The sequence below is a fragment of the Mizuhopecten yessoensis genome, unplaced genomic scaffold (assembly GCF_002113885.1).
Source record: "Mizuhopecten yessoensis strain PY_sf001 unplaced genomic scaffold, ASM211388v2 scaffold10763, whole genome shotgun sequence".
Classification (NCBI taxonomy): Eukaryota; Metazoa; Mollusca; class Bivalvia; order Pectinida; family Pectinidae; genus Mizuhopecten; species Mizuhopecten yessoensis.
This window is the reverse complement of record NW_018408709.1, coordinates 190,314-214,198: the sequence shown is the minus strand read 5'-3', so window position 1 is coordinate 214,198 and position 23,885 is coordinate 190,314. Positions and strand designations below refer to the sequence as shown.

At 39.8% G+C, this 23,885-nt stretch overlaps 1 protein-coding gene across 2 annotated transcripts; it reads left to right on the top strand.

Annotated features, from left to right (window-relative positions):
- Positions 1–157: 157 nt before the first annotated feature.
- LOC110462222 (transcription initiation factor TFIID subunit 9B-like) lies at positions 158–10,703 on the top strand. 2 transcript variants are annotated; one of them, XM_021516089.1, is made up of 7 exons: positions 158–286; positions 3,676–3,812; positions 7,128–7,268; positions 7,523–7,604; positions 9,750–9,875; positions 10,255–10,494; positions 10,660–10,703. In XM_021516089.1, the coding sequence occupies exons 1-6, from the start codon at positions 166–168 to the stop codon at positions 10,461–10,463; spliced, it is 816 nt and encodes a 271-aa protein (XP_021371764.1). In that variant the 5' UTR covers positions 158–165; the 3' UTR covers positions 10,464–10,494; positions 10,660–10,703. The 2 variants fall into 2 exon arrangements, with proteins under 2 accessions (XP_021371764.1, XP_021371763.1); XM_021516088.1 differs by lacking the exon at positions 10,660–10,703 and having other exon boundaries at positions 10,255–10,653.
- Positions 10,704–23,885: the final 13,182 nt, after the last annotated feature.

Genomic DNA, 23,885 nt, shown 5'->3' with positions numbered 1-23,885 from the left:
TTTTAGTTATGATCAATACTTTATAAAGCATCATATTTTTATTACCGTTGAGGAATTCGACATGACTACAGTCTTACAAACAGCCTACTTTTCGTAAAAAGAAATATCATTTTGTTGTCCAAATTGAATTTCGTAATATGAAGTTACTTTTGTAATTAAAACAAAATGGCAGCACCTGCAAAGAGTACGCCGCGCGATGCACAAGTTATGGCAGCTATACTGAAAGATATGGGAGTTTTGGAATACGAACCACGACTTATAAATACTATGTTAGAATTCGTCTACAGTGAGTGTAACATTTTAACTGTTTGTTTTAAACGTGCTGGAAAGATACGAACCTTCCAAAATTGTTGACATTAACACAGGGACCTGATAATTTGTTACAGCTTTGTTTGTTCCTAAACTAAGGTGTTCATAGTAATTTTACACGTTTAAAGGGTTAAAATCGATTTTCGGTAAAAACACAAAAAAAAAAAAACATCACCCCCAATGATGATTATATACGAGGAGGATGCTGCCTCAAACTATCGTCCAGTCCCCTTATCATCTATTAGTTGTAAATATAAGCTCCTACCACATAATTCACGGCAGCATAATGTCCTACCAGGACCTCCACCATAGTCTGTCTACAAACCACAGTTTCCGTTCAAAACATCCTGTAAATCACAGCTCATTATAACATTCCAACTTCCAAGACATGGCTGAATCCTTAGCTGATGGCAACCAAAATCTAATAGTATTTTTCAAAAGCGTTTGATAAAGTCCCACATCAACTCTAGATCTTACTCCATCATCTCCACTTCTGTGATATTAGGAATTCCACTCATGTCTGGATTTCCTCCTTCCTCCATAACCTACTACAGAGAGTCGTGGTCAATAATTGCACTGATCCCCTCCCCGTCGACCCTGGTGTCCCCCAAGGCACAGTCCTTGAGGCCCCTCCTGTCTTTACTCTTTATAAATTAAATGATTTACCAAACTGTATACAATCAAATGCTCGCCTCTTTGCTGATGATTGTCTGCTTTCCAGAAATGATTCTACACAACTTCAAGATGACCTCTCAAATCTACCAAAGTGGGAGTCTAAATGGCAGATGAGCTTTAATGCAGATAAATGCTTTGTCATCAGAATGTGCAAGAAGTGCTCTGTCATCACTGCCAACTGCTCTATCAGTGGTCAAACCCTCCAGATAGTTCCTTCTAACAAATATCTAGGTGTTGCCATTTCTCAACATCTCTCCTGGGGGACTCGTATTTCCTCCATAACCGCCAAGACGAAAGTACACTTGGTTTTCTGCTCCGTAACATGCACAGTTGTTCTAGGACGGTTAATATAAGGCCCCAATGAACACGTCCTTAGTATGTCCTCAGCTAGAGTATGCATGCTCAGCATGGGATCCCTACCAGAGGGACCACACCACTCGGCTAGAAGCAGTACAAAGGAGAGCAGCCAGGTATGTGTTCAATGATTACAGCCCCCGAACCCCTGGAACAGTCAACACTATATGGTAGACACTCTTCAGTGTGACCCCTTAAAGACACGGAAGAGGAATGCAAGACTGATCAACATGTACAAAATACTATATAACTCCATAGCTTTACCAGACAGCTGACTTATCAAATCAGATTCACAGACAAGAGGCAAGCACAAATTTAAACCTATTATTGCATCAAAATATTTTTACAAATTTTCATATTTTCCACGTACTATAAGAGACTGGAACTCCCTGACATTCTCTGTAGCTACTGCTGACACAGTTGACTCGTTCAAGTGTACACTTTACAACTCAAACAGATCTTCTAATTCCTATCACAGTTTACAGCATTTTGACCAACTCTTCGTTAGAGGCGTTACGTTTCACCGTGATGCACTTGTACCTCGATTATTTATGTTCGATTTGATTCACGATATATTTTTCCAGATTTTCGATGCGTCACAATCTGAATATTAATGTATGCCGCTTCAGCCGAAGCGTCTGTGAGACGTTCAATTTCATTGGCTGATCTCTAACCCCTCAACCAATCGGCTGTGAGGATGCAATTTTCACAAAGCATTCATAACAAAATGGTAGACCGCCTTACGGAAATGAAAAATTGTGATGCTCCGGCAAGCTTCAAATCAAAAGTGTGGAAAAACTGTGGGTTTTCGTGTATCAACGGGTTTTATATCTCATTTTGTTTATATTTAAAATAAAGGTGTATCAAATCGAAATAATCGAATTGGGGAACAAATATTGAGATACGTATCGAATCGTGGGTAATGTGTAGCTCTACTCTTCGTAAACAATCCCCAATACAACCCTTCCATGCCCATACTAACTTTTGGCTGTCCTGTGTGTTCAAACCGGTGCCCTTGAGCCGCCCAAGGGATGAATCCTAACTAGTCCTCTCCTAATTACATTCCTTACACACGTCTGCACTGCCCTCACATCAATACATCACGGTCAAATGCTGTAACACTGTACCTCTATATATATATGTAATTTTTATAACATTGACATCGTGTATATTATAGCCTATACTCCACGTACATGCGCACACGGACAGCTATCGCTCCAACCTTGGAGTCTTTGTCCATTTGGAGGAAGAAGAACGGAGGAAAGCTCTCGATGTCGAAAATTCGAAAATCGAAAAACACATTTCTAGTTGGTGTATGAAAACTTTTTAGTGCCGTTTGAAAGATTGATACTTTTTCTTTTAAAAACCTCCTATATATGTGTTCCGAAACCTGTGGCATTATTGGCTGGAAGCACAGCCCCCCAAAAAAATCCCTCCAAAAATAACCAGCCAATCAATATGTACACTTCATGTTTCGGCACGTTGCTCACGTCAACCTCATGAATATGCAAAAAGTGGCGCTATGACGAGTCCTCCTTAAAAACATCTTCAGCCGACAACAAGCGTCGCCAGACAAAATCTTTGAAAATATCGAATAAAGAATGCGACATCAGAAGATATGTTGTTAATATGACTATATTACACCTCTATACCAAATTTCATTTTGATATTCCATTCCCTCTCAACCACTGCCCTGATCAGTGAAAGCCTGTAATAAACAGCCCCTACATAATGACAGCTAATTACAGTAGGCCAACTATCTTGTTCACTGAAGCAGCAAGAAGACTAGGGTCAAGGCCCAAGGGGATGTCAGAGGCAGTATAAAGACTTTCCCACCCAACCTAAGGTGGTTATATATATAATTATAATAAGGAGAATAGATGCTATTTGCAGTCAAGCAAGGCTTTTAAAAACTATGCTGCGTAGACCTGCTATTGAATAAGTGGCAGGAAAAAGGGCACATCAGGCCAAAAAGGACACTTTAATTAACAGCTAATTAAGTGCCCTTATTGGTCTAATGTGAGGCCAAAAAGGGCACCTTAATTAGCGACTAATTAATATAAATGCCCTTATTGGTCTTATGCGAGAGCAGGCCAAAAAAAGGGCACCTTAATAAAACGGCTAATTAATTAAGTGTCCCTTTTTCATCTAATGCGAGGCTAAAAAAGCATTTTAATTAGTGGCTAATTAAAATGCTATCATGACATGTACGGTAATCACTTGTACTGTGAAACGTGTTTCAGTCGGAACAAAAACCGTGGTACAAACACCTTAAGAATTAATGATGTCAAATTTTCCTGGCTAATGTAAACTATGCTATTTATATCTTTTCATCAGGATATGTAACAGACATTTTGGATGATGCTAAAGTATATTCAACTCATGCCAGCAAGAAGAACATCGACCTTGAAGACACGAAGATGGCTATCCAGTGTAGGATGGACCACTCATTCACTTCACCACCACCAAGAGATGTGAGTGTACATCAAACCTAACACCTGATTGACCTGAGGCGCTGCCCATGCCACAACCATTCATAGGTTTTGGAGATTTTTAGGATAAATCATCATAGGTGGTTAATCAGTTCATCTGCTGTGGTAAACATATGTATGTTAGTTTAGACATAGCGACATTCGGCTGTGGTGAACCTATGTATCGTTTAGACATAGCGACATTCGGCTGTGGTAAACCTATGTATAGTTTAGACATAGCGACATTCGGCTGTGGTAAACATATGTGTGTTAGTTTAGACATTGCGACATTCGGTTGTGGAAAACCTATGTATAGTTTAGACATTGCGACATTAGGCTGTGGTAAACCTATGTATAGTTTAGACATTGCGACATTCAGCTGTGGTAAACATATGAATGTTAGTTTAGACATTGCGACATTCGGCTGTGGCGAACCTATGTATAGTTTAGACATAGCGACATTCGGCTGTGGTGAACCTATGTATCGTTTAGACATAGCGACATTCGGCTGTGGTAAACCTATGTATAGTTTAGACATAGCGACATTCGGCTGTGGTGAACCTATGTATCGTTTAGACATAGCGACATTCGGCTGTGGTAAACCTATGTATAGTTCAGACATAGTGACATTCGGCTGTGGTAAACATATGTATGTTAGTTTAGACATAGCGACATTCGGCTGTGGTAAACCTATGTATAGTTCAGACATAGTGACATTCGGCTGTGGTAAACATATGTATGTTAGTTTAGACATAGCGACATTCGGCTGTGGTGAACCTATGTATAGTTTAGACATAGCGAAATTAGGCTGTGGTAAAAATATGTATGTTAGTTTAGACATTTCGACATTCGGCTGTGGTGAACCTATGTATAGTTTAGACATAGCGAAATTAGGCTGTGGTAAAAATATGTATGTTAGTTTAGACATTTCGACATTCGGCTGTGGTGAACCTATGTATAGTTTAGACATAGCGAAATTAGGCTGTGGTAAAAATATGTATGTTAGTTTAGACATTGCGACATTGGCTGTGCTAAATATATGTATAGTTTAGACATTGCGACATTCGGCTGGGGTAAACATATGTATAGTTTAGACATAGTGACATTCGGATGTGGTAAACATATGTATAGTTTAGACATTGCGACATTCAGCTGTGGTAAACATAGGTATGTTAGTTTATACATTGCGACATTCAGCTGTGGTAAACATATGTATGTTAGTTTATACATTGCGCCATTCAGCTGTGGTAAACATATGTATGTTAGTTTATACATTGCGCCATTCAGCTGTGGTAAACATATGTATGTTAGTTTATACATTGCGCCATTCAGCTGTGGTAAACATATGTATGTTAGTTTAGACATTGCGACATTGGCTGTGCTAAATATATGTATAGTTTAGACATTGCGACATTCGTCTGTGGTAAACATATGTATAGTTTAGACATTGTGACATTCGGATGTGGTAAACCTATGTATAGTTTAGACATGGCGACATTCGGCTGTGGTAAACATATGTATAGTATAGACATAGTGACATTCGGCTGTGGTAAACCTATGTATAGTTTAGACATTGCGACATTCGGCTGTGGTAAACATATGTATGTTAGTTTATACATTGCGACATTCAGCTGTGGTAAACATATGTATGTTAGTTTAGACATTGCGACATTCGGCTGTTGTAAACATATGTATAGTTTAGACATTGCGACATTCGGCTGTGGTAAACATATGTATAGTTTAGACATTGCGACATTCAGCTGTGGTAAACATATGTATGTTAGTTTATACATTGCGACATTCAGCTGTGGTAAACATATGTATATTTTAGACATTGCGACATTCGGCTGTGGTAAACCTATGTATAGTTTAGACATTGCGACATTCGGCTGTGGTAAACATATATATGTTAGTTTAGACATTGTGACAATCAGCTGTGGTAAACATATGTATGTTAGTTTAGACATTGCGACATTCGGCTGTGTTTTGTAGGTGTATTTTAAGCCGCTCTTGGCGAGAGCCGAGCGGCTTATTAATTCTGTCCAGAGAACGAAATGACGGACCCACTTCCGTTCGGGGTGCGTGCACATAATTCAGTATTGCATGCTTCCGCTATATAGTTTCGTTATCGTAAATAGAAAGTGGAATCTCTTGACACTCACCTGTGGGTTACATAAAGTCTTCTGATACTCTTCTCCAAATAATAATCCATACTTAAAATAATTGCTGAAAACAAAATGTTTATCTCCGGTGCATTCTACGAGTGTTGTGGTGGTGAAATTCGTGAACTAGATTTGAGCGTTTTAGCAACACGCATTGCGGTCTGGGGAGTGTTACGCGTGTGAAACACATATGATTCGAGAAAGCACATGTTAAGACTGTCAAGCATTGACACTGTCTGTAGAAGGAAGAAGTAAATATATAAACTTATAAACCGTATGAGTGATGAAGTATAAACTCTATTTTGATGTTTGAAACGGTAACGTATATATGCCATATCGTGCTTAGATTGATAACGGTAGACTAATGGCTCCGAGACGAGACGATATGTGAACTGTGTATGCTTATCAAACATTTTTGTAACACAGTCACAGCATGCTATTTCTGGTGTATTTATTTATGAAAGTGTAACAATTTAAGAACATGACACAACTGCCGCTGCTGTTTGACAAGAATTCACGCCGTGTCAAAATATTATCCAATCCGGTGTAAGGGAAATAACTCTTACGTTGGTAAAGTCATATTGTGAAATATAATTCAAATATATTCCAAGAACATTTGTGAGATTTTGTATATTCAATGACGGTAAATATAGTCGCTACAAATATTAATAATTTTCACTAATATGAATTAAAAATAAATAAAAATAAAAGGAGTACAATGTCTCTTTTCTCCATGCATGTTTTCCCACTACTGTTAATTATCCTTCATTTCACAAGCAAAAAATTCACCTATTCTTTATTATCCATTCACCGATTGCCATTCTGCACGTAAACGCTCATGTCACATCATTGGAGGATGCTAATTAATGAAAATTACAACAATGCGTCACACTTAAAGAGGGTGAAAAAAAAGGAGAGGGAGAAATGTTTTTAAGGCATCGCTTAATAGGTGATTGATTTTGAAAATCCTAAACGCAACATCATCAGATGACCTGATTTTCAATTAGCAGAATACAGAACACATATCTGAGTTATTATAGTAGATTTTTATGCTCAACGTGTCACTGAAGCAATTAAATTTAAAGTGGTGAGCGGCTGTAATGTCACACTGACATAATTCTAGTTTTTAAGTTAATCCCGATTGTTTGGTTTGTAGCTTTTGATGGAGATTGCTAAACACAAGAATGGCCAGGTTTTGCCGCTGATCAAGCCCTACACCGGCCTGCGTCTACCTCCTGATAGATACTGCCTATCAGCACCCAATTACAAAATGGCAGGCCACCGCGTTTCAAAGAAGGTTAGTACACTGGGTGTGTTAGTGACTAGTAAAACAGCTTATATAACCTTCACAGGTCAGTGATCGTCTGTGTAACCTGTAGATGACCATACATGATGCAGCATAATTATATATGGTTTTTTCAGGAATTAACAGATCTTTTTTTATACCCTTTTAAGCCATAGAAACAATTATAGATTTCTTTGCCTTTTTAAAAGGTTTTGGAGTTTAGACTGGAATATTATCATATATATATTCTTTTCACTGTTGAACAGCACCAGTCCAGGATACAGATTGGAATGAATCAGATTTCTGGGGGATCTTTGTCTCATCAGCGAATCAACATCACACCACATGGTTTGTCTTCAGAATATTTGATTACTACTTTACACATTTGACTTGTAATTATTCCCTGCCATTCCATGATCTGTGGGAGGTTGACTGTAGTGTTACCACTGTCTGTCGCCGCCCATTCCATGATCTGTGGGAGGTTGACTGTAGTGTTACTACTGTCTGTCGCCGCCCATTCCATGATCTGTGGGAGGTTGACTGTAGTGTTACCACTGTCTGTCGCCGCCCATTCCATGATCTGTGGGAGGTTGACTGTAGTGTTACCACTGTCTGTCGCCGCCCATTCCATGATCTGTGGGAGGTTGACTGTAGTGTTACCACTGTCTGTCGCCGCCCATTCCATGATCTGTGGGAGGTTGACTGTAGTGTTACCACTGTCTGTCGCCGCCCATTCCATGATCTGTGGGAGGTTGACTGTAGTGTTACCACTGTCTGTCGCCGCCCATTCCATGATCTGTGGGAGGTTGACTGTAGTGTTACCACTGTCTGTCGCCGCCCATTCCATGATCTGTGGGAGGTTGACTGTAGTGTTACCACTGTCTGTCGCCGCCCATTCCATGATCTGTGGGAGGTTGACTGTAGTGTTACCACTGTCTGTCGCCGCCCATTCCATGATCTGTGGGAGGTTGACTGTAGTGTTACCACTGTCTGTCGCCGCCCATTCCATGATCTGTGGGAGGTTGACTGTAGTGTTACCACTGTCTGTCGCCGCCCATTCCATGATCTGTGGGAGGTTGACTGTAGTGTTACCACTGTCTGTCGCCGCCCATTCCATGATCTGTGGGAGGTTGACTGTAGTGTTACCACTGTCTGTCGCCGCCCATTCCATGATCTGTGGGAGGTTGACTGTAGTGTTACCACTGTCTGTCGCCGCCCATTCCATGATCTGTGGGAGGTTGACTGTAGTGTTACCACTGTCTGTCGCCGCCCATTCCATGATCTGTGGGAGGTTGACTGTAGTGTTACCACTGTCTGTCGCCGCCCATTCCATGATCTGTGGGAGGTTGACTGTAGTGTTACCACTGTCTGTCGCCGCCCATTCCATGATCTGTGGGAGGTTGACTGTAGTGTTACCACTGTCTGTCGCCGCCCATTCCATGATCTGTGGGAGGTTGACTGTAGTGTTACCACTGTCTGTCGCCGCCCATTCCAGTTCAGTATCATCACTCTGATGACTTCATTTCTAAATAAATGGAATGGACAGACAGCAGTAACACTACATTCATTTAAAAATATATCTATACACGTTTATATGTTTTTTTGTATAAAACATGAATTACGGTGAATGTAAACTCCGGGAAAATACTTATCAATATTGCATCACTGAGACTACTTTTGATTTCGATTTTTGTTAGTTTTATCTTAAGATTGAAGGCACGGAATAAGACTATCTAAGCCCACAATTAAAGGCGAATAATATCTAAAAATTTAACCTTTTCAACCTATATTTTTTTTTCACAATTCCTGTGTCAAGAAAATGAGATCAGGTCTGATTTTTCTCTCTTTTGAAAAGAAATCTGGTGGAAATATTCAGCATTTTAATTTAAGTCTGATTTTCATATAATACAATACTAATCTATGGCAGTATCATTTTTATTGACATTATTTTGCCAAAAAAGGTGTGTTTCATTTTTTTTCTTCAAAATTCACTCCTTTTTACATAAATTTCCATTTAAAATCCTTAATATTCTGACAACCTATATTTTTTTTGTGGCAGAAAATTTTCTTTACTTCAAAGCAATATAACTACAAAATTTGAAGAAATTCTACTGTGAAATGGTGACACAAACCTATTACCTTAAGATTCATGTAGCGATGAAGCAAAAGAATGCCTCAAACAATTTTGTGCAGTTGCAAGATGCTTGTCTGAGAAAGTGAGATTAGTGTTGATGGCAATGCGTTGCTGATTTTAAGCTCCCTTGTTATTGAAACTTTATTGAAAACTGAAAAGGATCATTGATCTATAAAAGATCACCATTGATAAAGTAAATTTTTATTTGAGGGGGTGAAAGTAATGAGGTGTTCCACAACGGTACACTGGTACAGAAAAGTTGGCTTCCGACAAACTGTATCATCGGTATTATTAATGGAATCAAGTTCTTTTTTTACTAAAAACATAAAAATATTCAATGTGATATTCTTTATTTCCAGGGAAAATCAGTGGAGGTGGTCTCACAGTAGTTACAAAAAGTGTTTCCATACCAACTGTTACCATAGTAACCAAACCATCATCACAGCCAACAGTTCTTACAAAGCCAGCAATAAGAATAGCAGGAGGTTGGTCAAAATATATTAAACACTTTTTCCTGAAGCATGAATGTGATTACAATATATTCTAATGGTACAGGAGTTTTTGGGCTAATCGATCTTGATTATGTCTGCAAGTTTGTAATATATACCTCTCATCTTGTTTGTGGATGTAAAACAGCTATACGGGCCGAAGCTTTTCAATAAGAAGAAAACAAAAGGACAAAGAAAATGAAAATATATAGATCTGTTCATGAAATTGGCAATTGATTTTTTAGAGATTTCATAACTTTCTTTCAAGTAAACATTGGCGATAATATTAATATAACATATAATGATGTGTTTAATTCAGAGTACACCAAATATCCACTAAAGATACTAACTGCAGCTAACAAATCTTTTTTTATAGGCGGGTCGTTGGCATCATTTGCACCGAAGATGAAAAGTTTACCATATACTTCACCGTCCATTTCCATGTTATCATCGAATCAGCAACTGACAACCGCACTGCCTAGCAGCCAGCCCTCCATACGAATACAACCCATCTCATCCACAACGTCTTCACTTATAACAAATCCCCTCAAACGTAAACATGAGGACGATGACTATGACACGTAAAATGTTATCATGTTGACACTGACTATACTAGATTAATAGAATCTCTCACCCCCGTTGGGGATGAGATAGGGGAATCTCAACCCGAGGGGGAAGATCCTTAAGTTGCCAAACACGAGGCTTTGCCAAGTTTTTCGCAATTTAAGAATCTTTCTCTGAGGGTTGAGATTCCCCTATTTCACTCCCAAGGGGGTGAGAGATTATTTTTCTCTTACCCTGTTCTCCCATTGTGTAGCATATACATATTGTAATGTTAACGTTACAGGCTAAATTCAGGGTTGAGGTGACGTTGATGGATTGTTGACTTGACGTCATATTATTGTTGACGTGACGTCATATTATTGTTGACGTGACGTCATATTATTGTTATGAATAGGGGAATCCCCCCATCTCAACCCTAAAGTGAGCCAAGGATATCTCACACCGGTTAAAGTGTGGATACACCTGTCCAGGGTAAGAGAAAATATCTTCCCATTAGTGCTATTTCACGTAGTTGTTTTATACTCACAATGCTTATATAATATAAGAAATGTCCAATACGATGTGGTTACAGTTCGGGGTTCTGTGCAGGAAAGACTTGAGGATTTTTCATTGTCTTGATGAGATTTATGTTAATTTTTGTTTGTTCATGGTAACATCAGTTGTGAGAGTTGGACTGATCATGTGTTGAGGTCGAGGTATATCATCTATCAGTGTTTAATTGGGGTATATCATCTATCGGTGTTTGATCGAGGTATATCATCATAGATATACCTCGATCAATCAGTGTTTGATCGAGGTATACCATCTATCAGTATTTGATCGAGGTATATCATTTATCAGTGTTTGATCGAATTATATCATCTATCAGTATTTGATTCAGAAAATAAGTTGGAAGGGTTTTCAAATTTTCTTTAGGAGAATGGATAGGAAAATTACGGAAATACATGTTTTCTAAAGGAAATTTGCAAGTGAAAGTTAAAGCCCAGATAACTCGTCTAGATCTGCCACTGCTAAATTCTCATGACATGATGAACGTGAATATTTGTAGCGTCAAACTGCCAGACAGATCTATTGTAATGTAGATACTTAATTGTTTGTATCAAAGGGATAAACATCTAGGCTGTTTTGTGTAGATGTGTGTATTTGTGTACTAATGTAAGGCAATGGGTATGAATATCCATTCTGTATTGAGTTATACTAAATTTTCATGCTGATACATTGTATAGATTTTTTTATTACAGTAAAACCTAAGACAATAAATGTCTTAAAACACAAGTGAAAGAGTTTGTTTTTATTTCGTTTATACAAAACTAAATTGTTTCTATGCCATCAATGATTCTGGGCATGTTTGCCTTCAGTCTTGTCGAAACTGCTTTTGTTTAGATGTATTTTGAAACCTCGATTTGTGAATGTATGAGTACAAAGTCTGTCAATATATACCAGGACATTCACCAGTGATTATCAAAACATGTAGTCTGGTAGTGTGAGCATTGTACCAGTACAAAGTCTGTGTATATATACCAGGACATTCACCAGTGATTATCAAAACATGTAGGCTGGTAGGGTGAGCATTGTACCAGTACAAAGTCTGTGTATATATACCAGGACATTCCCCAGTGATTATCAAAACATGTAGTCTGGTAGTGTTAGCATTGTACGAGTACAAAGTCTGTCAATGTATACCAGGACATTCCCCAGTGATTATCAAAACATGTAGTCTGGTAGTGTTAGCATTGTACGAGTACATAGTCTGTGTATATATACCAGGACATTCACCAGTGATCATCAAAACATGTAGTCTGGTTGTGTGAGCAGTGTACAAGTACAAAGTCTGTCAATATATACTAGGACATTCACCAGTGATTATCAAAACATGTAGTCTGGTAGTGTTAGCATTGTACGAGTACAAAGTCTGTATATATACCAGGACATTCACCGGTGATTATCAAAACATGTAGTCTGGTAGTGTGAGCATTGTACGAGTACAAAGTCTGTGTATATATACCAGGACATTTACCAGTGATTATCAAAACATGTAGTCTGGTTGTGTGAGCATTGTACAAGTACAAAGTCTGTCAATGTATACCAGGACATTCACCAGTGACTATCAAAACATGTAGTCTGGTAGTGTGAGCATTGTAAGAGTACAAAGTCTGTGTATATATACCAGGACATTTACCAGTGATTATCAAAACATGTAGTCTGGTACTGTTAGCATTGTACGAGTACAAAGTCTGTCAATGTATACCAGGACATTCACCAGTGATTATCGAAACATGTAGTCTGGTAGTGTGAGTATTGTACGAGTACAAAGTCTGTGTATATATACCAGGACATTCACTAGTGATTATCAAAACATGTAGTCTGGTAGTGTGACCATTGTACGAGTACAAAGTCTGTGTATATATACCAGGACATTCACCAGTGATTATCAAAACATGTAATCTGGTAGTGTGAGCATTGAACGAGTACAAAGTCTGTCTATGTATACCAGGACATTCACCAGTGATTATCAAAACATGTAGTCTGGTAGAGTGAGCATTCACACACCTTCACCTTCCATACCAATGCAGGAGTTTTAACCAAGTTTGTCCTAGAGCATCTCTGGGCTGAAAGGACTCAGTTATGCATAAAAAGTTGGATGTGGTCTCCGAGGGGCAGAAGGTAGCTAGGGCCCAATAAGGGAAATAGAGGTACAACTTCAAAATCCTTCTCTTCCATACTAATAGAGGGATTTTTAGGTCACCTGAGACAAAGTCTCAAGTGACCTATTGCGATCTCCTTTTGTCCGTCGTCGTCCATCCGTAAACAATATACATTTTCGACTTCTTCTCCAAAACCCCTGAACCAATTTCAATGAATTTTTGCAGAAACCTTCCATGGCCAAAGATCAACAAAAATAGTGGCTGATTTGGTCCCCAGCCCCCAGGGGCCTGAGGGGTGGGGCCCAAAAGGGTCAAATTGACTAGAATTTCAAAAATCTTCTTCTCAAGAGCCAGATATGGTAGAATCCAATACTCTTCATAGATGGAAGGGTCTTAAGGTGCTTTACCAAAACTGTGAATTTCTTGACCCTGGGGTCTCGCGTTTCCCCCTGGGGAGGGGGTAAACTTTACTTTAGTTTATATAGGGAAATCACGTTTTGGACCAACATTTGTTTAATTTTCATTGGAAGTACAGTGTAATTCAATTTGGGTTAGCATTATCAGTATTGGATAGCAGTTTGATGGTATGCACATATCAGCCCTGACTGAGCCCCAGGGGCTGATGGGTGCGGCCAAAAACGGTTGAATTAACTGAAATTTCAAAAATCTTCTTCTCAAGACCCAGATATTATTTTTATTTTGGCAAATGATACTTTGAATATTACATGTTGATAACTTGATTGGAATTATAACCCTGAGTTGACAGTTTGATACTTTGAAAATTTTGAGCCAGCTCTTCCCCCAAGGGCGCCCAAAGGAGTCTGTGTGCTAAAATTTCTTCATTTCCTTGTTTAGAATTAGAGGTGCTAAATTCAAATACTTTTCAGTCTTAAATCTGTGTGCTAGATATTGAATAAGGTTGTTTTATTGTTTTTTTGTCACTTTGAATAATACTTCTGTTCATGTTTTAAAAACAAAAATCAACTCTCTGTATAAATATATCAGAACTCAGGTGACCGTTAAGGCCTATGGGCCTCTTGTTATCAGATATATCCTTGAACATCTGTAGGTAAAGAGGATTCCTGATTTACCAAAGGGCAGACAACTCTCTATTCTGAAAACCCCCCTTATGGCATAACCCACATATAACTATTGGTGTAAACTCTGTCTTTTACAATAACTGGTATGCTAAGGGTTTTAGAGTGATAAATGATAGGTTGAAAAATAAAAATCCTGTTACTTTCTATTCCTACCATGAATTTACACAGAAATTTTTATATATTTACAAACTTTCTTCACTTTCATGGTCTTGTCAAATCTGTTAAATTAGTTATTGATACACAAAGGATTCAGGATATAAAACTTCTACTCCCTTTCATTCCTTTAAACATAGAACCATTTTTTGATAAGACTCCAGGAACAAAATATTTATATAAAATCTTATCAAAGAATGATGAAATTCCAACAAGCAGGAAAAAATGGGCAGATCAATTTGAGTTTGATAATTCTAATTGAGCAAATATTTTTTCTCTACCTTTCAAAGTAACAAATGATTCAAAACTTCAGTGGTTTCAGTTTAGAATTTTACATAATATTTTAACAACAAATTCACTACTATTTAAGGCAAACATAGTTGTAAGTCCACTTTGTACTTTTTGTAAATCAGAGTCAGAAACCATAACTCACATATTTTGGGGATGTCAAAAAGTTCAAAATTTACTGCAGAGCTTGGAAATTCTCTTAGACGCACTTTTGATTCCTTTTACTATTAATAAAGAATCATTTATTTTTGGGTTCTGGTCAATTAGAAATGAGTTCAGTAAAATTGATAATGAAATTAATATCATCATTAAACATTACATTTACAAAACCCAGGTGTCTTGAAACCACACTTAACATAAATTCTCTTATCAATTTATTGAAAGACCACCACAATGTCAAAAAATATATAGCAACTGCTAAAGGTGATGCTTCTCTTGAAAGTTTTAACAGAGAGTGGGGAAAATGGAAAAAAGTTTTACTTCTTTAGACTTAAATTGAAATGATTTCTATATCTAGACCCATTCATATCTATTAATGGACTCTTGAACTCTGACAGTTGGTTAATATAAAACTTTTATACTTGTTTTAAATAGATATTACTATCTTTGAGCAAATGTTGCCAATAAAACAATTGTCGATGATTTAATTTCAACTTTTTGATTTGTGGAAGGCCTGTCTCTCAAATCTGTCGTCCTTGTCTCTGTGTCGATTGTCTTTGTGCATATATGTCTGTGTGTCTGTCTTTGTATGTCTGTCTATCTGGTAGTTCTTGCCTGTGTCTTGTTTGTCTTTGCCTCTGTGCACATGTCTACTTTTGTTTTGTCTGTCGTTGTTTTTCCAGTAATTATCTGTCTGTCTCTATTTCTTTCTTTCAATAAATCCACAACACATGACTAATATAATTAGTTTTTATTCCAATGTTTTGAAATGACATCTTGGATAGATTGATAACATATGCGCTAATAAATATATACTATCATACTAAGGTAATTGCTTGTGTATAATATATTGAATGATAGTGTGAGAACTATTCATATACATTTCTTTAAATGTACATCATGTATAGAGATGAATATTTTGTACAGAACTGGTGTACATGAAATGTTAAATTATGAATGTTTCTATACAGATGTATGGTGTATATGAAATGTTAAATTGTGAATGTTTCTATACAGATGTATGGTGTATATGAAATGTTTAATAAGAATGTTTCTATGCATATGTATGGTGTGTATGAAATGTTTGATATGAATGTTTCTATAAGGATGTATGCTGTTTATGAAATGTTTGATATGAATGTTTCTATACAGATGTATGGTGTTTATGAAATGTTTAATAAGAATGTTTCTATACATATGTATGGTGTGTATGAAATGTTTGATATGAATGTTTCTATAAGGATGTATGGTGTTTATGAAATATTTAAGATAAATGTTCCATACTGTTGTATGAATGTTTCTGCACAAATGCATGGTGTGTATGAAATGTTTAATATGAAAGTTACATACAGTTGTATGGTGTGTATGAAATGTTTGATATGAATGTTTCTATAAGGATGTATGGTGTTTATGAAATGATTAATAAGAATGTTTCTATGCATATGTATGGTGTGTATGAAATGTTTGATATGAATGTTTCTATAAGGATGTATGGTGTTTATGAAATGTTTGATATGAATGTTTCTATACGGATGTATGATGTGTATGATTTTTTATATAACTGTTCTTTACAGGTGTATGAAATATTTGATATGCATGTTCTATGCAGATCTATGGTGTGTATGAGTATATATGAAATGTTTGAAATAAATATGTCATAAATTAGCATGCTCTGTTATGATCAAGATAGTACACACGATCAGTAAGTCAGATCAATATTCTCTACAGACCCAATACTTAGAAAACTGGAAATGAGTATGGTTAACATGAAATGTGTATGGTTAACATGAAATGTGTATGGAATGTTTAGGATGAGAGTACTGTGAAGTATGTTATAGTCTCCCAAATATTGTCATGTGTATGTGCTTTGAAAAACTGAATAAAAATATAAATTAATAAAAAAAAAAAAGTTATGATTTACAATATGTTTCTGTTTGACGATAAATACATGTTATACAAATATCTAGAGCAATGCTTTCAGGGAAGGCTTTTGCTGGCTAAGCTTATCTGATAAAACCGGACAATGAAGTCAAAATCACATTAAAATATATATAAGTAGTTGCCGAACACTTGTCTGTTTATCCTACAAAAACTTACTTGTCCGTCAGACAATGCACATTTACAAAAATCACAAACTTTTCAAGCATTTTAATTAAGCGAGTAATATAATACAAGAAGAACATGTTTGCTCCTTCCCACAGAACATACTGTGCAATCATATTTCCTGAGATCCAAGTTTCATGATTTCCTGAAAAAAAAAACCATTTCCTGGTTACATAAATTAGTTGATTACGAGTGCCCACTCAAACGGAGAATTGCTTTATGTAAAACTTGCAGTTACTTTGCGGCCCTATGAATTTGTGGAGGAAAATTAACCACAAAATCACAGGGTTCATTGTGATTGGACACAAATTGGTCTGTCAGAGGACTTGGTGGTCGGAATGAGGACTTGGTGGTGGGAATGAGGACTTGGTGGTCAGTCAGAGGACTTGGGGGTCGGTATGAGGACTTGGTGGTCTGTCAGAGCACTTGGTGGTCAGTCAGAGGATTTGGTGGTCTGTCAGGGGACTTGGTGGTTTGTCAGAGGACTTGGTGGTCAGTCAGAGGACTTGGTGATCAGTCAGAGGACTTGGTGGTCTGTCAGATGACATGGTGGTCAGTATGAGGACTTGGTGGTCTGTCAGAGGACTTGATGGTCTGTTAGAGGACGTGGTGATCAGTGTGAGAACTTGGTGTTCAGTCGGAGGACTTGGTGGTCAGTCTCAGGAATTGGTGGTCAGTCCCAAGAGTTGGTGGTCAGTCAGAGGACTTGGTGGTCCTTCTGAGAACTTGATGGCGAGTCTGAAAACATGGTGGTCAGTCTTAGAACTTGGTGGTCAGTGTGAGAACGTGGTGATCAGTGTGAGGATGTGATGGTGAGTCTGAGAACTTGATGGTGAGGCTGAGAACTTGGTGGTCAGTTACAAGAGTTGGTGGTCAGTCAGATGACTTGGTGGTCCGTCTGAGAACTTGATGGTGAGTCTGAGAACATGGTGGTCAGCCTTAGAACTTGGTGGTCAGTGTGAGAACTTTGTGGTCCACTTGTGTGAGGATGTGATGGTGAGGCTCAGGAGTTGGTGGTCAGTCTGAAAATTTTGAGGTCAGTCTGAGGACTTGGTGGTCTGTCAGAGGACTTGGTGGTCAGTATGAGGACTTGGTGGTCTGTCAGAGGACTTGGTGGTCAGTATGAGGACTTGTTGGTCAGTCAGAGGACTTGGTGGTCTGTCAGAGGATTTGGTGGTCTGTCAGGGGATATGGTCGTCAGTCAGAGGACTTGGTGGTTAGTATGAGGACTTGGGGGTCTGTTAGAGGACTTGGTGGTCAGTATGAGGACTTGGTGGTCTGTCAGAGGACTTGGTGTTCAGTATGAGGACTTGGTGGTCTGTCAGAGGACTTGGTGGTCAGTATGAGGACTTGGTGGTCTGTCAGAGGACTTGGTGGTCAGTATGAATACTTGGTGGTTTGTCAGAGGACTTGGTGGTCAGTCAGAGGACTTGGTGGTCAGTCAGAGGACTTGGTGGTCAGTATGAGGACTTGTTGGTCAGTCAGAGGACTTGGTGGTCTGTCAGAGGATTTGGTGGTCTGTCAGGGGATATGGTGGTCAGTCAGAGGACTTGGTGGTTAGTATGAGGACTTGGTGGTCTGTTAGAGGACTTGGTGGTCTGTCAGAGGACTTGGTGGTCAGTATGAGGACTTGGTGGTCTGTCAGAGGACTTGGTGGTCAGAATGAGGACTTGGTGGTTTGTCAGAGGACTTGGTGGTCAGTCAGAGGACTTGGTGGTCAGTCAGTGGACTCACGTATGGTCTCAAGTATGTAGACAATAATCCTTTCCAATTTCCTGGATACCACATCATAAGCATAAAGCAAATGTGTTTAAAAACAATCATGTTTTACAATAGTACTATCAGATAACAAATGAGACATTGGTCAGTGTGAGAACTTGGTGGTCAGTGTGAGAACTTTGTGGTCAGTCTGAGAACTTGGTGGTAAGTCTGAGAACTTGGTGGTCAGTCTCAGGAATTGGTGTTCAGTCAGAGGACTTGGTGGTCCCTCTCAGGAATTGGTGGTCAGTCACAAGAGTTGGTGGTCAGTCAGAGGACTTTGTGGTCCGTCTGAGAACTTGATGGCGAGTCTGAGAACGTGGTGGTCAGTCTTAGAACTTGATGGTCAGTGTGAGAACGTGGTGGGTGGTCAGTGTGAGAACATGGTGATCAGTGTGAGGATGTGATGGTGAGTCTGAGAACTTGATGGTGAGGCTGAGACCTTGGTGGTCAGTCTCAGAACTTGGTGGTCAGTGTGAGAATGTACCTAGTGATCAGTGTGAGAATGTGGTGGTGAGTCTGAGAACCTGGTGTGCAGTCTCAGAACTTGGTAGTCAGTGTGAGAGCTTGGTGGTCAGTCTGAGAATTTGGTTGTGAGGCTCAGGAGTTGGTGGTCAGTGTGAGAACTTGGTGGTCAGTCTGAGAGAAATAGAGAATAAACTTTTAAAATCCTTCTTCTAGCATAGGGATTAAGGGATTTTATTCTAATTTGGACTGGAACAACCTTGGTCCAAGGGGACTCAGTTTTGTATAAACGGTAGATGTGGCCCCACTGGGGACAGAGGGGTGGGGCCAAATCGGGAAAATAGAGGTAAACCTTTAAAATCCTTCTTCTACCATAGCGATTCAAGATTTTATCCCAATTTGGTCTGGAACATCCTTAGGCCAAGGACACTCAATTTTGTATAAACAGTGGGTGTGGCCCCCCTTGGGACAGTGGAGAGGGGCCCAATAGGGGAAATAGAGAATAAACTTTAAAATCCTTCTTCTAGCGTAGGGATTAAAGGATTTTATTCTAATTTGGTCTGAAGCATCATTGGGTCAAGGGCACTCAATTGTATATAAGCGTTGGGTGTGGCCCCACTGGGGGCAGAGGAGCAGGGCCAAATAGGGGAAATAGAGGTAAAACCTTTAAAATCGTTCTTCTACCATAGGGATTAAGGAATTTTATCCCAATAAGGTTTGGAGCATCCTTAGGCCAATGGCACTCAATTTTGTATGAACGGTGGGTGTGGTCCCCCTTGGGGCAGAGGAGAGGGGCCAAATAGGGGAAATAGAGAATAAACTGTAAAATTCTTCTTCTAGCGTGTAGGGATTAAAGGATTTTATTCTAATTTGGTCTGAAGCATCATTGGGCGAAGGGCACTCAATTGTGTATAAGCGTTGGGTGTGGCCCCACTGGGGGCAGAGGGGTGGGGCCAAATAGGGAAAATAAAGGTAAACCTTTAAAATCCTTCTTCTAGCTACCACAGGGATTCAAGATTTTATCCCAATTTGGTCTGGAACATCCTTAGGCCAAGGGCACTCAATTTTGTATAAACAGAGGGTGTTGCCCCACTGGGACGAGGAGCGGGGCAAATAGGGGAAATATAGGCAAAACCTTTAAAATCTTTCTTCTACTATAGGGATTACGGGATTTTATTCTTATTTAGTCTGGAGCATCCTTGGTCCAAGGGGACTCAGCTTTGTATAAACGGTGGGTGTGGGCCCTAGGGCAGTGGGGTGGGGCCCAATAGGGGAAATAGAGGTAAAACCTTTGAAATCCTTCTACAATAGAGATTCAAGATTTTATCCCAATGTTATCTCCATCAAGCTGTCTAGTAGTGCCTGTTACTATAAGGATGTATTCATTTAAACAAGATGACCACCAGGCCGCCATCTTGGATTTTGTCATTTGCAGTTTGTTCTCGCTAAATCTCCAGAAATACTGGCTGGATCTTTCTGAAATTTCATATGTACATACAGTACCTACCAAGTATATCAAGTACTTTAACATATATCCAGGTGAGCGATACAGGCCCTCAAGGCCTCTTGTTTCCTGGAAACCACAACATAAGCATTAAGCACACTTGTATAAAAACAACAATCATTTCATGTTTAACAATAGTACTATCAGCTTACCAATAAGACATTGATGGTCAGTCATGGGACTTGGTGCTTAGTCTGGGGACTTGTTGGACAGTCTGGTGATATTTAGGTCTGTCAGAGGATTTAATGGACAGTCTGAGGATTTGGTGGTCAGTTTGAGGACTTGGTGGTCAGTATGAAGACTTGGTGGTCAGTCAGAGGACTTGGTGGTCAGTCTGATAACTTGCTGGTGAGTCTGAATACTTGGTGGTCAGTCTCAGGAGTTGGTGGTGAGTCTCAGGAGTTAGTGGTCAGTCAGAGGACTTGGTGGTCAGTTTGTGGACTTGGTGATCAGTCTTGGGACTTGGTGATCAGTGTGAGAAAGTTGTGGCAAGTCTCAGGACTTGGTGGTCAGTGTGAGAACTAAGTGGTCAGTCTAAGAACTTGATGGTGTGTCTGAGAACTTGGTGGTCAGTCAGAGGACTAGGTTGTCAGTGTGAGAACTTTGATGGTCAGTTTGATGATTTGTTGGTTAGTCTGAGGACTTGTAATTTAGTAAGAGGACCTAGTGGTCAGTCCTTAAGACCATATTGTATAACATGGAATGTTTCTTGGCTGTCATATAACAAACTGTTCTCAAGTATGTAGACATAATCTGGTATTTTTATTTCCTGGATACCACATCATAAGCAAGCACATTTGTTTAAAAAAACAGTCATTTCATGTTTTACAATAGTGCTATCAGCTAACCAATAGGACATTGATGGTCAGTCATGGGACTTGTTGGTCAGTGTGAGGACTTGGTGACAAGTCTCAGGACATGGTGGTTAGTCTGAGGACTTGTAGGACAGTCTGAGGATTTGGTAGTCAGTCTGAGGACTTGGTGGTCAGTCAGAGAACTTGTTGGTCAGTCTGAGAACTTGATGATGAGTCTGACGAACTTGATGGTGAATCTGAGAACTTGGTGGTACATCTCAGAACTTGATGATCAGTGTGAGAACGTGGTGGTGAGTCTGGGAGTTTGATGGTCAGTCAGAGGACTTGGTTGCCACCAAGTCCTCTGACTGACCACTAACTCCTGAGACTCACCAAGTCAGAGGACTTGGTTGACAGTCTATGAGCTTGGTGCCCAATCTGAAGACTTGGTGGTAAAGCTCAGTTCTTGGTGTTCAGTCTGAGAACGTAGTTGCCAGTCTCAGGACTAAGTGGTCAGTTTGAGAACTTGGCGGTCAGTCTGATAACTTGGTGGTGAGGCTGAGAATTTGGTGGACATTTATAGAACTTGGTGGTCAACCAGAGGACTTGATCGTCAGTGAGAGAACTTGGTGGTCTGTGTGAGAACTTGTTGATCAGTCAGGGAACTTTGTGGTCAATCAGAAGACTTGTTGACCAGTCTGAGGACTCGTTGGTCAGTCTGAGGACTTGGTGGTAATTCACAGGATTTAATGGCAAGTCAAAGCACTTGGTTGTCAGTCTGAGGACAGGGCTTGATGACCAGGCAGAGGACTTGGTTGTCAGTCTGAGGACTTTGTGGTTATTCACAGGACTTGGTGGCCAGTCAGAGGACTTTGTGGTCAGTCTGATGACTTGGTGGTCAGTCAGAGGACTTGGTTGTAATTCAGAGGACTCATTGGTCAGTCAAAGGGCTTGGTGGTCAATTGGAGGACTTAAGTAACAGTCAAGGGACTTGGTGGCCAGTCTGAGGACTTGTTTGTCGGTCTTAGGACTTTATGGTCAGTCATATGACTTGGTAGTCAGTCAAAAGGCTTGATGATCAGTCTGAGGACTTGGTGATCAGTCGTGGGACTTTGTGGTCATTCAAAGGACTTAGGGGCAGTCAGAGGACTTTGTGACCAGTCTAAGGACATTTTGGTCTGTCTGAGTACTTGTTGGTCAGTCTGAGGACTTGGTTTTAATTCACAGGACTTGAAGACCAGGCAGAGGACTTGGTTGTCAGTCAGAGGACTTGGTTGGTCAGTATGAAGACTTGGTGATCAGTCAGGGGACATTATGGTTATTCACAGGACTTAGTGGCCAGTCAGAGGACTTTGTGGTAAGTCAGAGGACTCATTGGTCAGTCAAAGGACTTGGTGGTCAATTGGAGGACTTGTGTGACAGTCAAGAACTTGGTGGCCAGTCTGAGGACTTGTATGTTGATCTGAGGACTTGATGGTCAGTATGAGGACTTGGTGATCAGTCATGGTACTTTGTGGTCATTCAAATGACTAGATGGTCAATCAGAAGACTTGTTGACCAGTCTGAGGACTTGTTGGCCAGTCAGAGGACTTTATGGTTATTCACAGGACTTGGTGGCCAGTCAGATGACTTGGTAGTCAGTCAAAGAGCATGGTGGTCAGTCTGAGGCATTGGTGACCAGTCGGTGGACTTGGTCATCCGTCCGACAACTTGTTTGTCAGGCAGATGATTTGGTTGTCAGTGTGAGGACTTGGTGGTCTATCAGAGGACTTGGTGGTCAGTCAGAGAAATGGTGGTCTGTCAGAGGACTTTGTTGTAATTCACAGGACATGATGGCCAGTCAGAGGACTTGGTGGTCAGTCAGAGGACTTGGTGGTCAGTCAGAGGACTTGGTTGGTCAATCAGAGGACTTGGTGTTAAGTCATGGGACTTGTATTGTAATTCACAGGACTTGGTGGACATTCAGAGGATTTTGTGGTAAGTCAGATGACTCATTGGTCAGTCAAAGGACTTGGTGGTCAATTGGAGGACTTGAGTAACAGTCAAGGGACTTGGTGGCCAGTCTGAGGACTTGGTGGCCAGTCTGAGGACTTGTTTGATCAGTCAGATGACTTGGTAGTCAGTCAAAGGGCTTGGTGGTCAGTCTGAGGCATTAGTGACCAGTCGGTGTACTTGGTCGTCCGTTCGAGAACTTGGTTGTCAGTCGGAGGACTTGGTGGTCTGTCAGAGGACTTTGTTGTTACTCACAGGACTTGATGGCCAGTTAGAGGACTTGGTGGTCAGTCAGAGGACTTGGTGGTCAGTCAGAGGACTTGGTTGGTCAGTCAGAGGACTTGGTGTTCAGTCATGGGACTTATATTGTAATTCCCAGGACTTGGTGGCCATTCAGAGGACTTTGTGGTAAGTCAGAGGACTCATTGGTCAGTCAAAGGACTTGGTGGTCAATTGGAGGACTTGAGTAACAGTCAAGGGAC